A 13,486-nucleotide genomic window follows, 5' to 3' on the forward strand; every position below is an offset into this window, starting at 1 on the left:
GCATTTTCCTCCTCAGCTGCCATATTTCATGCGTAGTGTGAAAGGCCTGGTTGTTATATGTCTAAAATATTACAAGGTCTTCATCTTTCAGTTTTAACATTTTTTGACCTTGGTGATCTCTTGCTACAAGTGTAAGTTGAAACACAGAGTTATACTATAGGTTTAAATGTCACTGTAAAGATAGTTCAGAGAAACTTCATTAGACTTAACATAAAGTAAAAAAGACTTAGGTTTGCCTTTGGTCTATTAGTCCATAAGCAGAAATGCAGCACTTACAGATTCAAACTAAGACATTAAATAACAGTTGTGATAATAAATAATAATCCTCTATTGATTGGTGTTGACATATGATGCCACTGTTATCTAACAGCAGTGTACAAGTGATCCACACACCTTAGCAACCACCCCTATTCAGGTGTGGCAATTATATCCAATTAAATCCTGTTAAACAAATGGGAAGGTCCCCATGTTTATAATTTATATGAATTTAGATAATCAAGCAACTCAACTGCTGTAATTACAATAACTCTATTGATAGTTAACAGCATGGGTTAGTGTTTACTTCCTGTTACCACCTGGGGATTTTCAGTAAAACAACAGATAATGACATCTGCTGTCAAATTAATTGAGCAGAGGATTTAAAAACTGACTAAAGGTAGACTTAAAATTGTGTTTGTCTTTGTTTCCATTGCCAACATTGTCCCACTATGATCAGTAAAAGTGTCTATTTTGTCGTTTGAGAATAAACAGAGGTATTTATTATTAGTAAAGCTGCTCTCATGTATCAGAGGCCACTTTCAAATGTGTGTTTCACTTGCTGATACAGACTCACTCCTGCACCACAGACAGACAAAAAAACACCAACAAGATGAATAAACGGAAGCTGTTGTGGATTAAATTAGAGTAAAGAAATAGGTTTGACATCTGACCTTTTGCTGTATGTATATCCGTCTCTTATCAAGTACATACATACCACTTTAAATGGTATGTCATGCTCCACTGTCAGTGATATGGTATTATGTTTCCTGTGTGAGATGGTGGCCTTAAGCGGAGCAGTAAGTAGTATTTACGTAAGACACACACGGACACAGACTTGATTACCAGAAGTGATACACAGGGGCAGGAAGACTAATCAAAACAAAACCAGTGTGAGAATGATACTTGAAATCTGATGACATGTTATGTCATGCGTTAGTGTCAAACCCAGAGAAGGGTACAGTATCAACAATCAGATCAGGACCCAATTAGGGACAAATTCCTTCCAGGTCTATTGTGACGGCGCTGAAACGAATATCCAGATCTTCAACTAGGATTACATTCTCATCACACCTCCGCTTGTGGTAAAATTTACTTTGGTTTGGGAGGTGTGAGGCTACACCCAAACCACAGGCAAAGAAGCACACAGTGTTCTTAAAAATCCTGTGCATACCTAATGCTAATGCTGCACCTTAAAGTGCGATCTGATCCGATGCCAAGTGCTATAAATAAATGTATAAATGCAAATGCTGGGATTTAAAGGATCAATGAATCAAAGAATCATGTGTCCAGTGGGGAGGGAAATATTTTCCTGAATGCAGATGACGATCTGTGGTCAGTTCTTACAACTAAAGAAATGTATGTTGCAAATAATGTCAAATGAATGCTTTGGATTTTCCGCTTTTTTGCAATTACTTCAAGTGGATTTGAGCTTGTTCTCAGGATAAGTCCATCAGTTTACACCTAAATCATTCTCCCTTGTCAAAACCTGGCACCTACAACCCATAATGCAAGTTGACTGCTCATAGTCTGGTGAGAGATTTGTTTGAGTTATAATAATAGCAGAAAGGGTGTTGGCTCAAACAGGTTACGGACGTCTGATAAGCTCCAAACTCTTGATCCTCATACCCGACAGATGCTGCCTCAGGTGACATCACTTGAGACAAATGATCCGCTCACCAAGTCATGCAAGCAAATGTGGTGACAAAAGTTGGCTGTTCAGACTAATGATGAAGTCATATTTCGCAAAATTTAAACAACTGAAATTTTCTCTTACAGGTTGTGGCACCTGTCAAACACGCCCGCAGGGACTCACTTCTAACTGGCTGCAAATTTAATGAATGAATGATATTATTTTCTTCCACATGACATCGGTTATCAACTTTTAAAAAATACTGCTACCATTTTGTGATTGAGGTCTGTCTATTTTCACTCTTGGCAATTACAATGCACAGTGGGCATGGCTGTCAATTAAAGCAGAAGTAAGCGATCCGGTCGTTTTGGCTAACTTCTTGTCAGCCGATGGAGTTAGCAGTCCCCGCCCTAGTCATGGATCTATTGGTCCTCGTCCCTACGTCACCACATTCACGCACATCCCTTGGCTGCACACACAGAGTGGACTGCCCCTTTATGCCGTTCTCTCTCCTCATTGGATAAAGGTTGTAGGATACAAGGAAAGTTTTCTGTGTTTCAGACCAAACACTCTATGTAAGTGATTGCCATCGGAAGATATAACTATTTAAGACTTATATTAAATATTTAATTGATTTCTTACAAAACAGGACAAAAAACACACCTTCCTCTACAGATATGAGAAAGAAACTTTTGACTGTTGTCAGACTGATATGAGTAAAACTTCTTAGACAGTTCATATTGGCCTGAACTCCACTGTTTGCCTGGGGTAATCCACACGAAAACGCTGAATGTTTCGTTTTACCTAGAAGCAAAGAGCTGCACCTGCAGGGCGTAAATGTGCAGGGGTGTAACATTAATCTTCCATAGCATAAAACAACAACATAGTTATAAACCAGTTTCTTTCATTAGTAATCTTTGGCAAAAGGCATCTGGTGATGAACAGTATGTACGATATGCCTTCTGCCCCGGGCTGTCCCTGAATAGTTCATCTCTGTGCCCAGCCACTCATATTTCCTGTGTTGTAATAGTCAGACTCATTGTGTCAACACACACACAGACACGTGCATACACATACACATACAGTAACACACAAAGAATCAAAATCAGGGCACCATTCAGCAGCCTGTTCTGCAGGTGTCAAAGCGCCAAAGGTAAGAGAAGACTGAGGATGACTGACCTCCTCGAACTCCCTCCAGAGGGTAGAAGAAGGCCACCAGCAGGTTCATGAGCACAGCCAGGTTGAAAGAGATGCTGCTCCAGAAGGACATGTTCCTGGAGCACCAGTACAGAATGGGCTGGGCTGGACGACAAGGTGCAGAAGCAGATTATTACAGGTCCCCGTGCCACAGAGAGAGCACTGCAGCAGCCTAACATGCATGCATACAACTCCACATTAACTCTTCTATACACCATTATTTAATCAATATGTCAAACAATTTCACACAACACATCAGTTTACTATAGAAGTAATACAGATACATATTCCTGGGTCGTCGGCCCAAGTCTGGTCCAAGTCTGGCCCATATGATTCCACATCTGGGCAGAGTCTGACTGTTATCCGCCAATATTGACTGAGAGTTGGAAGATTTTCTGTGTGTGAGTCAGAACTAGTCCAGATGTGGAAGTGGCATGTCACAGTCTTGCTGTATGTGTGTCAGATTTGGCTGTAGAACCACTGGCCCAGAAAGAAAACAAGGTTGTGGGCCGAGTATGGGCCAACTTTATTTTGCTCTCTGGGTAGTTTTTGTGCTATGAATGTCATTTCCAATTAACTGCAGCCAAAACCTAAAAAATGAAGAATGATTTCCTTTTATTGTACCCAGATACCCAACTCTACTGAAGACCAAATCATTGATATCCACTGATAGCAAATGTTGATGTCCTGTGCCAATGTTTGTTAATTTGTCATTTTCACAAACTATATCTGAGCATTGCCACAATTCATTGGTCAATATTATGGAAACTAGAATTAAGTTTTGGGTAAAGTAATTTCCCTCTGCTTAAGGTTACTCTGCTTACGTTACTCTTTGCAGAGGCACTGAATGTAAAATGTGAGGTAAGGAATCATCCAGTTGGGCTGTAATAGTTGCCCTGTGGGGACAGATTTTGGTTTACGCTTTGAAGTAAAGAGTTAATTGGCAAACATATGTCGTGTGTCTTCACAGCGACAAAACGCTTCTGTCTTCTTCTTTTTTTCATCACACTTGAATATGCCAAAGTCGGGTTATTTCGGTGAATTCAAAAAAGTACTAAATTTGGTGTGAAACATCAAAGGGGTCTGTGACATTGTACCATTTTAAGCACCAAACTGTAATCAATGGATCTTTGAAGTACACAGGGCCATCTGTCAGGCACATTTCACACATACTACATGAATTTCTACTTTTAGGAGAGTTAAAAAACACATTAATTTGACCAACACTATTTTGAGCGCGGCAGTTTATCAGAGAAAGAACTGTGGGTGGGGGCTTTTAGAATCATAAGTCATGATATTCATGACAAGTGGTTAACACCAGCGGAACAATATGGTTGCCAGTTGTGCTGATTCATTCAGATAGGAAAGAGGTGGTTTTTGTCACGTGTTGTCACACTATAGACAAACCATTGCCACCCTGGCTTGACCATGGACAGGCCAGAGTATACTAATAAATGAAGAGAGTGGTCACTTCACTGCAGTAGCACAGGGTTAATAAGTTGGCTCAACAGGAACTAAAACGCAAAATAGTGTTCTGGCCTGTAAAACGTAAGATGAGTGGCAAACAAATATTTAAAAAATGAAGAGGACTTCTCGTCTGATGCAACACATTAGTGTTTGTGGGTTTACCTGTGAACACTTTCTACTGACTTGCCTTTCTCTCCCTGATCTCATACCTGTCGACTGGGGAGCTAACCTGCGTTCACTTTCCCACCTTGTTTAGTCTCCAGTGAGGTTGTGGCGAGTCAGAAGTCTGAGCGTGACCTCAAACTGGCAGCCAGATAAATCAGCTCGACCCATTAATCCCATTAAGATGGGGCAGACTTGGAGCATCCTGCTAACTCAGTTGGCTCAGTTGCAATAAGCAAGCAAAGCATCCAGAATGAGAGTCCAGCGAAGGGTCTTTATCTCATGTCACATCTGACCTGCCCATTTGAATTATCCTGCCCAAATTTTTGTTTTTAATAGAGCAGAAATATATAAAAATAAAAATTCAGACAGATGCTCCATCTGTTGCTTTACAGATTCTTGTCTGGGAGTTTTTATTTTGCCTTCACTTGTCTATTTATTGCTGTTTCCAGAGATTTTAAATAAGTAACCTGATACAGTAATATCTTCACAAACCCATGGGAAAGTCAGACTCTGACTACATGTTTAATTCTCATAGTAAAGACACTTTCATGTTTAATTTCCATAGTAAATACACTTTTGTTATGTGCAGGAATTTGTGTTCTGATCACAAAGAGCTAGCACCAGTCCCCGCTAGCAAACATGAATTTACAAACTTGTAGTTGTTAGTCCACATATGTTGTTAGTCCATTATTAACTCACTTAATCAAACTGTAATTCAAATAAATTGCTTATCACAGTTTACATGCTCTCCCCAGTTTCATCTCTCCAGGGTTCAGAGACAAGGGAGCAGAGTGCAACCCCCTTTTCACACATGGAACCAGTTCAATTATCACAGTGTCTAGTGTGCTAAGTTTACAATTTATTATGATATACAACTAAATCTAACTCTTAGCTGCAGCCATGGCCATGACAGAGAGATAAGGATACCAGACACTGTCTCTCTGTGCACGAATAAACAGATACAGGCAGCAAAATGCTTCCTGAAATGAATAAAATATGAAGTATGTGTTTATGAAGTAAGTCTGTTTCACTCAATGTGGTGACACAATGATGGTAATACTCTTTAAATCACATTCTACCATCCTGCTATTGAGTTTCTTTCTAGTACCTGAGAGTTTTGTGGTTGGCACAACAGAGAGTTGAAGTCTAGACCAGTAATGTCTGTGTGTGCGTTTTTTGTTTGTGTAATCTTTGTAACTTCATGAGTGACAGGGTCTGTGTGTCTGTGTTTTGAATCACAGCTGGTCGTCCATGCTGCTTTCAGTGGTAGAAACACGTTCAACACCACAGAAATACTGTGCTTATATTTCCTGCCGTGTTGCTTTTGATGCTGAAATCTCCTGTGTGTCCTTTATTGTGCTAAATGTTATGGCTTTTTAACACAATACAGATGTGGAGGAAGAGTTTGGGGAATTACCAGTCTTAAAGGGAAATTTCGTCTCTGGATCTCGCTCACTAATGATACCAATACATAACAATGTGCACATGGGGAAAGGGCTTTGGTATCTCTATTCTACTCAAGGGTAGCTCATACGGACCTGGAGAGATGCATGAGAAAGCGTGTAAACCAGGCACTAGAAGATAAAGAGTTGAGGAAAAGGACGCACAGGGAACGGTGTTTGTGTTACCAGTTGCCTCTTGAGTACCTCGCAGCTTCTTCTGCCAATTCATCTCATTGAAGAGATCCTCAGAGCGCAGGAAGAAGTCATTGATCTTGCTGCCCTGTTCGTCTCGCTCTGTGGTGTAGTAAACGCGCAGCTTGGACTCTTGGGTGAGGAACTCGCAGATGTTAGGCACAGGGAAGACTATCTGCTCCATGGTGCGGTCTAATCGGACAATCTGGACAACAACCACAGCACTAAATCACACACACTCCCCGCCAATGCTGATCAACCTTGGCTTGTTTCCTTTAGTGGAAATGATATGACTGAATATTGTTACGAACTGTACCTTTTGACATGAGTAAAATTGTTGTTTGGTTTGTGAAAAACCGAACCAACGACTTCGAGAGCACAGAAAAATGTGCAGACGTGCCAAAAGTGCTCATCATTCTGTTTAAGTACATAATGACACACCAAGGCAGGCCAATAAAAACACTACCTCATGCCTCCGGAGAATTTCAATGCCAATACATTTAGTAACTATCTAAAGCTAATGCAGATGTCATAAAATAGATGTCAGGTATTAATTAACAGTAAGCAAAATAAACAAGGAACTAAATTAGGAACATGATATCAGCAGATCCACAGCGTACATCAGCCATGGACCAAACAACTGACCTCAATCTGAGCTGTGTGTTTGGCATAGAACTCGAGGGCCTCGTCCCCCTCTCCATACGTCCCCCCTGGCTTCAACATGGCCTGCAGCTCCTTGTTGTGACGTGCTAACTGAAACGACAACAAACACACACGCATCACGAAGATTGTTTCCATAACTGTCATATTTGTACATGTTTGTATACATGGATGTGTGAACTTAAAGGGATAGTTCAACATTTTGGCAAATTGGACCATTGCCATAATCCCAATAGTCCTAGGAGTAGGTTCGTTACCTATAATTGTTGGTGCAAGCTATTTTTAGAACAGTGGAGCAGAGCCGTGAGCTGCTCAGAGCTACGCTACAGAGGCTAACGGAATTTCTTGGTTTCCGTCATCAAACTCATCAATACACAATCCAACAACTCCAAAACCCTCTTGTGTACAAGTTGGGACCTGCACATTCACCACGCTATGACTATAGGGATTATGGCAATAGGCCAATTTGCCAAAAATGTTGAACTATCCCTTTAACATTCAGCAGCACTGAGGGAAACGTTACTGGCATTTACCAGCCGGGCACATACTATTATTATTATTCTTTCTCTGGATGCAAGGTGTTCTGTCTGTTCAAATGCTAGGTGTTGACTGACAGTGACTGATGTGTAACTAGAATTGTTGTTTTAAACCTTAATCAAAGTTTGAGCTGACACTCTGCTATTGAGCTGCACACCGCCCGAGGGCTGAGAAAGAGGAGATGATGGCATGTAATGGCAGGTCTTCACGTGTCCTCAGCAACCATGGGAAATGACACAGAGGCACAGTAACAGTCACGCCATTGAATAACCACATACTGTAGTATCACATACCATTTATGGTATGGGTGGGTGATGTAATGTATGTATTTATGTATCTTGAGGTTGTGTATTGCGTACTGGGGGTGAAAACAAGTTTCCTTGTAAAGGACAAATAAAGCTGAATCTGAATCTGAATCTGAATCTTAATGTATGCATGTGCTGCAGAACTTACTCCTGGCTGTGACTGTCTCTGCTGATGACTTACTTGATGTGCCAAGATGTAGATATTGTGACCGACATTGCGTGGAGATGCAGAGTGCTCTTCCTCTGCATCCTCCCCCTCTGCTGGCTCCTCCACCTCGATCTCCCCCTGCATGTAGGCCTTTTTTATCACCTCCACCTGCAGGAATATGGGCTCCCAGTTAACATCCACTTAACACTAATGTGATGTTTTAAATGATGCTGCACGCACCAGCTCTTTAGGCCTCATGTTGTACAGTATCCTCTCTGCGTTCTCGCTGTCATGGCGACTCTCCATAATTGCAAGAAGAAGCTTGGACGCATTATTCTGCAGAGAGGATGGAGAGCATGGATAAAAGTGCAAACAACAACCAGCACAGGTCCCATTTTCTTCACCTGATGTTCAGCATTTCAGACTGAATGCATGGGGAATATCAACAGCCAACTGTGAATAACCTTACTCTGTGCTTCGCTATTTTTAGACACCATGATGTCCTTCAGTCGGTTATTTCCTGCAGTGATTATCTCTAGACAAAATGTGTCTCAAGACCAGCTGGACAAATAGCTCCATGCACAGGGCGCTGAGGTGTGACTGATCAAACTCGTCTGGCTGCATTGCATTATGTTTTTCAGTGGTGTCTGTCAGTGATGTAACTGTTACAATCACTTGGCAATTCAATGGCCTATTTCCATTTGTTTGGATTTGAATGTTTATGATTTATAACTCACAAATTTTCATATTTTTAATTTTTCCAAAAATACATCAGTGTCATTAGAGAAGTTTTCCAGAAAAAAAAAATCACCAAATCTGTTATGTAACACTACATTTATTTGTTTAATCTTTTTTTTTTTATCCCTCTTCAGGGATAAAACCAATGACTACTCACTTTGAGTTCCAGCACCAGATCCATCCTTTTCTTGCCAAGGGGGTTGATGTCATTCAGGATGAGAGCAATGATGATGTCAATACCATTGCATTCATGAGTTGCAATGCAGTTCTGAGGAGCAAAGAAAAAAAAAATGAATTAAAAATGAATAAAATACAGAGTGGAACAGGAGCATTACCAGTTTTTCCCAGCAACGCTTGTTTTCTGATGTGTTTTGTTGATAGTGTCTGTGAAAACAGCAGTTAAAGCAGGTGAATGGTGATCAATAATCTGGAGGCCAAACTCTTCAATCCTTATTATTTTTTATCATATTTTACATTGATGCAAAATCTTTGATAAACTAAAGTCACAATACAGATGCTTTCAGCTGCTCTGCCACATATTTGTCGTCAAAGATCAAACCTCTGTATGTCAAGTCTGAAGACAACTACATCTGCATTTTAAAAATAGTTCTAAAAAATACATGAATACACTTCAAATGACAAGAGGAAAGAAAAACAATATGCTGTGTTTATTTATTGCATGTTAAATGTTGACTGGAGAACCATGGCAGCGATTCAGGTCAAACAACTGTCAAACCTATCTCTGAGCACAGGTCAAATGCAAAAATAAGCTGAGTTTCAAATTCCATCCACCTGACTTAGAAGTTGATGCCAAATTCGTGATGCCCCATACTGGTCAAAGTGTACCAAGTGGGCACAGTCACGTGCCGACGAGTTGGCTTTGAGCTCATGAATTACTGTTTATTTTGCAAACATGTGCTGCGCCCTAAAACTACACAAAGACCAGTGGCAGCCAAGTAGCTTTTAAGGACAGTTAATGGCTCACAGACAAAACATTAACAGATATAATTCCCTCTCTGCAGATATGAACAAAGACCTTTGTTTAGTCTGGCAGTTGCCCTTCTAGCACTGTGAAAGGAACTGAAATCATTTCAAACAGCTACTGCATTTAGCCAGTTGCTTATTTAGTCATGCCAGTTTCACACTTGCCATCGAATGAACCCAGGGCAGCAGGTCTCGTCACCATCATGTGAGATGGCCAAGCCATGCTAATCTGGGCCATTGACAAACACAGGCACACTGCCCACATCAGGTCTGTGTTGAAGACAGACGAGTGACTGCATAGCGAAAAAAGTGAAACGCTCAAGACTAATTACAGCACCACCCAAACAAAACCACCAGTCTCATTACTAAAATGAAAAGGTCGCTATGACGTAAACAGAAGCTGATAAAGCGTTGGAAGAAATCCACATTCGACCATTCCTCTGAGAAAAGGGTTTATACAGCCAGCACACACACACAAACAAACACACACACACACACACACAATCTTTATCCACAATCATGTAGTGTGTGCACATGTATCACCTGGTTCTCATGACAGGGACCTTGGCAGTACTCAGTCAGGCTCTCCACTGTCTGGTTGATGAGTCCTACATTCTTCTCGTTGATGTAAAGCCCCAGCAGGCCCAGTCCTCCTGTTGTGCTGCCACAAATACAGTCCAGGAACTGGAGAGTCTCACACACCAAGTTATAGTTGTTCTTGTTGTTCTGGTTGCGCAGAAAGTTCTGGAGATGGACAGAAATAACATTGAGTCTCACATCTGTCTTTCTGAACACTCTTGTTACCGCCATGGCCTTTGGACAGTGTGATTATCTTTTGTTTCTGTTGAAATTACAAATGAGTGTTTAGAAGAACTGATACTCCTTTCAGCTTCTATTAAAATCTGGTGGCTCGCTCTATTTTTGTCTTCTTTTTTTTAAGCACATAAGTTCATACAGAGGCAGACGATCACTGCAGTTAATGTGTTTGGAAGGAACAGAAACATCTCAGTGAATTGATCAGCTGTACTGCTTAGCTAGCAGGAAATCAATACCTGCGCCTACGCTGGGTCAGGATGGGTGAGACAGAATGATTCAGCTCCGAGGCGACTATCATTAAATGAAGGCCTGCCTCAGTTCGCGGTGTAAACAGAATCAGTGCAAGAAGGAAGTCTTCTGTCTGGGCTGATGGGGGCTAGCCATTACTAGACACCAACACACTCCTCATAGTGAAACCAGACCAAGACACCCCAGATATGGAAACAGCTGCATCAGGAAGTTCTGCAAATGGTGTCTATTTTCAACATAGTTTCATTTCTGTATAAGTAAGTGTGATGATTGAAATTCAGATCACAGGTCAGGAAATGTTAGCGTGTCAACAAGAGGAGGCAACAAACTGGCTGACCTGCAGGTCTCTGTTGTGGTTCTCGCAGAGCAGCTGCATGAGGCGCAGGATGGGCTGCATGATGGTGATGATGACGCTCATCTCGCCCTCCTCCTGGCTCTTATCAGCGGTCGGGACGGGAGCGCCATCAGCGGCCGCTTGGTGCTCTTCGGCTTCAGCCTCACGGCGGTAGGTGGTGAAGGCCTTCTTAGTGACAGCTGAGGCCTCCACCAGCTGCTCCTTCACCTCCTCAGTCACCACGGCCACCACCGGCACATCTTTGACTAACCACAGGTGCAGAAGAGTGAGTCAAACACAGACCAGAGATAAGACACAGTGATATAAACAACATTCAAAGGAAATGTAAAACACTTGTGGTAATTTTTACGATATTTGTTTGTTAAAAAAGACAATTTTAGTCTAAACACCGCAGAAGGGGATGATACTTGATGTGGGGTTGCATGAGGAGACACTTTTTAATCACTTTTAAAAGACGCCTATTGAAACAATCCAATATCTGACCACCCAACATCCAATAATCAGAACTATTCTTTTTTTTTTTTTTTAAATAACAGAAAATGCAAAGGAGGGAGGAATTAAAAAAAAAATGAATGTGGAATTTTCCATTTCAATTTGAATGGGTGTTTTGTAGTCAGAGGTCAACAGTTTCCTTTTGAGTTTAATGGTGTCATCATGTGTGATTTCCCTTAAAGGGATAGTTCACCCTAGAATGATATTTCGCTCATTATCTACTCACCCTCATGTTGACTAAGGGCTGGAAGAATTTTCAGAGTCCACCGTCCCTTCTCTGAGTTACAGGGGGTCTTGGCGTAGCAGTGCATTTCAATGCAACGGTTGCAAAGGGACACCAGAGCTCTTCGTAAAAAAACACACACAAAAAAACATCCAAATACCTCCATGATGCTCGTATGTAATGTCCGTCTTGTGCTGAAGCCCCAAATTGCGTAATTGTCCCGAAAAAAATTAAATAAGTCTATATTTTAAGCTTGTTTGTAGCGGAAGCTTCTCGAAGCTCCTCTTCCTGGTCCGTCCAAATCTCGCGTGATTTGCGCCGGCGTCAGTGCGGTTACTGCGAATCACGCAAGATTTGGACGGACCAGGAAGAGGAGCTTCGAGAAGCTTCCGCTACAAACAAGCTTAAAATATAGACTTGTTTAATTTTTTTCGGGACAATTACGCAATTTGGGGCTTCAGCACAAGACGGACATTACATACGAGCATCATGGAGGTATTTGGATGTTTTTTTGTGTGTGTTTTTTTACGAAGAGCTCTGGTGTCCCTTTGCAACCGTTGCATTGAAATGCACTGCTACGCCAAGACCCCCTGTAACTCAGAGAAGGGACGGTGGACTCTGAAAATTCTTCCAGCCCTTAGTCAACATGAGGGTGAGTAGATAATGAGCGAAATATCATTCTAGGGTGAACTATCCCTTTAAGGATATGATGTTGGTGACCTAAACTCCTGACCCCTGACCTTTCTTGCGTGCTGGTGTGTCTTTGTCTGGTGGCTCCTCATCCTTCTTCTTGCTGCCCAGGTCACTGGTATTGACAGTTACAGTGGCTTTGATCTCCTGTTGGGCCAGCTTCATTCGCTCATAAAACACCTTGAAGAATTTCTCAGACTTATTGTCGCTTGTTAAACGTTGGAAGAATGACCGCTGAAGGGGGGAAAGAAAGAAAGAAAGAAAGAAAGAAAGAAAGAAAGAAAGAAAGAAAGAAAGAAAGAAAGAAAGAAAGAAAGAAAGAAAGAAAGAAAAAACAATGCATGTGTTTATTTTATGGTTATATTGAAGTCATATTCAACTTATGCTGTGTTTTGTGATTCCTGAAGTTGAGTCGAAGTTGTGTAACACAGTGACAGGATATATGACCATTTTAGTCATGGGTTGCAAACACCCTCTGTAATAAAACCTCTAAAAACAACAATCTTATCAGATGGGGGTGTGGCTCTAACACTGTGGTCTGATTTGTATCACTTTCAGGGTCCTTGAGGTGAAAAAGTCTGTTTTCGAGAACGGCTACTTGAGTTTCCTTTCCGCACACTCTAATTTTTTTTCATTTTCATTAACTAGTAATCTGCCATACTGGTAAAGCAGGATGGTTGACTTTCAACCTCATACCAGTAAATGTACCAGTGATGTTTCTTTTCAATCATCACCATGAATTTTAATAACCTCTAATTAGCAACTTCTAATCATTGTCTTATTGCCTCTCTAAAAGCCTGTACACAACTCTGAGAGCCAGAGGTTTGGTTAAAGGCAGTTACATAACCCTTCTCTCACGGAGGCAGGAAAACATGCTGTAAGGCCTCATCGTGCTCACTTCCAACGGGACAAGCAACAGTAAGAACAAAGAGAAAAGC

General features: G+C 41.3%; 1 protein-coding gene across 1 annotated transcript in view; it reads right to left on the reverse strand.

The window, feature by feature from the left end:
- Positions 1-13,486, reverse strand: part of itpr1b (inositol 1,4,5-trisphosphate receptor, type 1b) — a gene marked incomplete at its 5' end in the record, with an annotated part of 84,182 nt that overhangs the window by 18,202 nt on the left and 52,494 nt on the right. Inside the window, 9 exons of the mRNA XM_083971530.1 lie at positions 3,068-3,190; positions 6,364-6,556; positions 6,997-7,104; positions 8,035-8,169; positions 8,242-8,337; positions 8,897-9,007; positions 10,267-10,467; positions 11,126-11,388; positions 12,599-12,782. Coding sequence (XP_083827656.1) covers positions 3,068-3,190; positions 6,364-6,556; positions 6,997-7,104; positions 8,035-8,169; positions 8,242-8,337; positions 8,897-9,007; positions 10,267-10,467; positions 11,126-11,388; positions 12,599-12,782 — 1,414 coding nt within the window. The remainder of the gene's footprint in view (positions 1-3,067; positions 3,191-6,363; positions 6,557-6,996; positions 7,105-8,034; positions 8,170-8,241; positions 8,338-8,896; positions 9,008-10,266; positions 10,468-11,125; positions 11,389-12,598; positions 12,783-13,486) is intronic.

The sequence above is a fragment of the Trachurus trachurus genome, assembly GCF_905171665.1.
Source record: "Trachurus trachurus genome assembly, chromosome: 5".
Taxonomy (NCBI): Eukaryota; Metazoa; Chordata; class Actinopteri; order Carangiformes; family Carangidae; genus Trachurus; species Trachurus trachurus.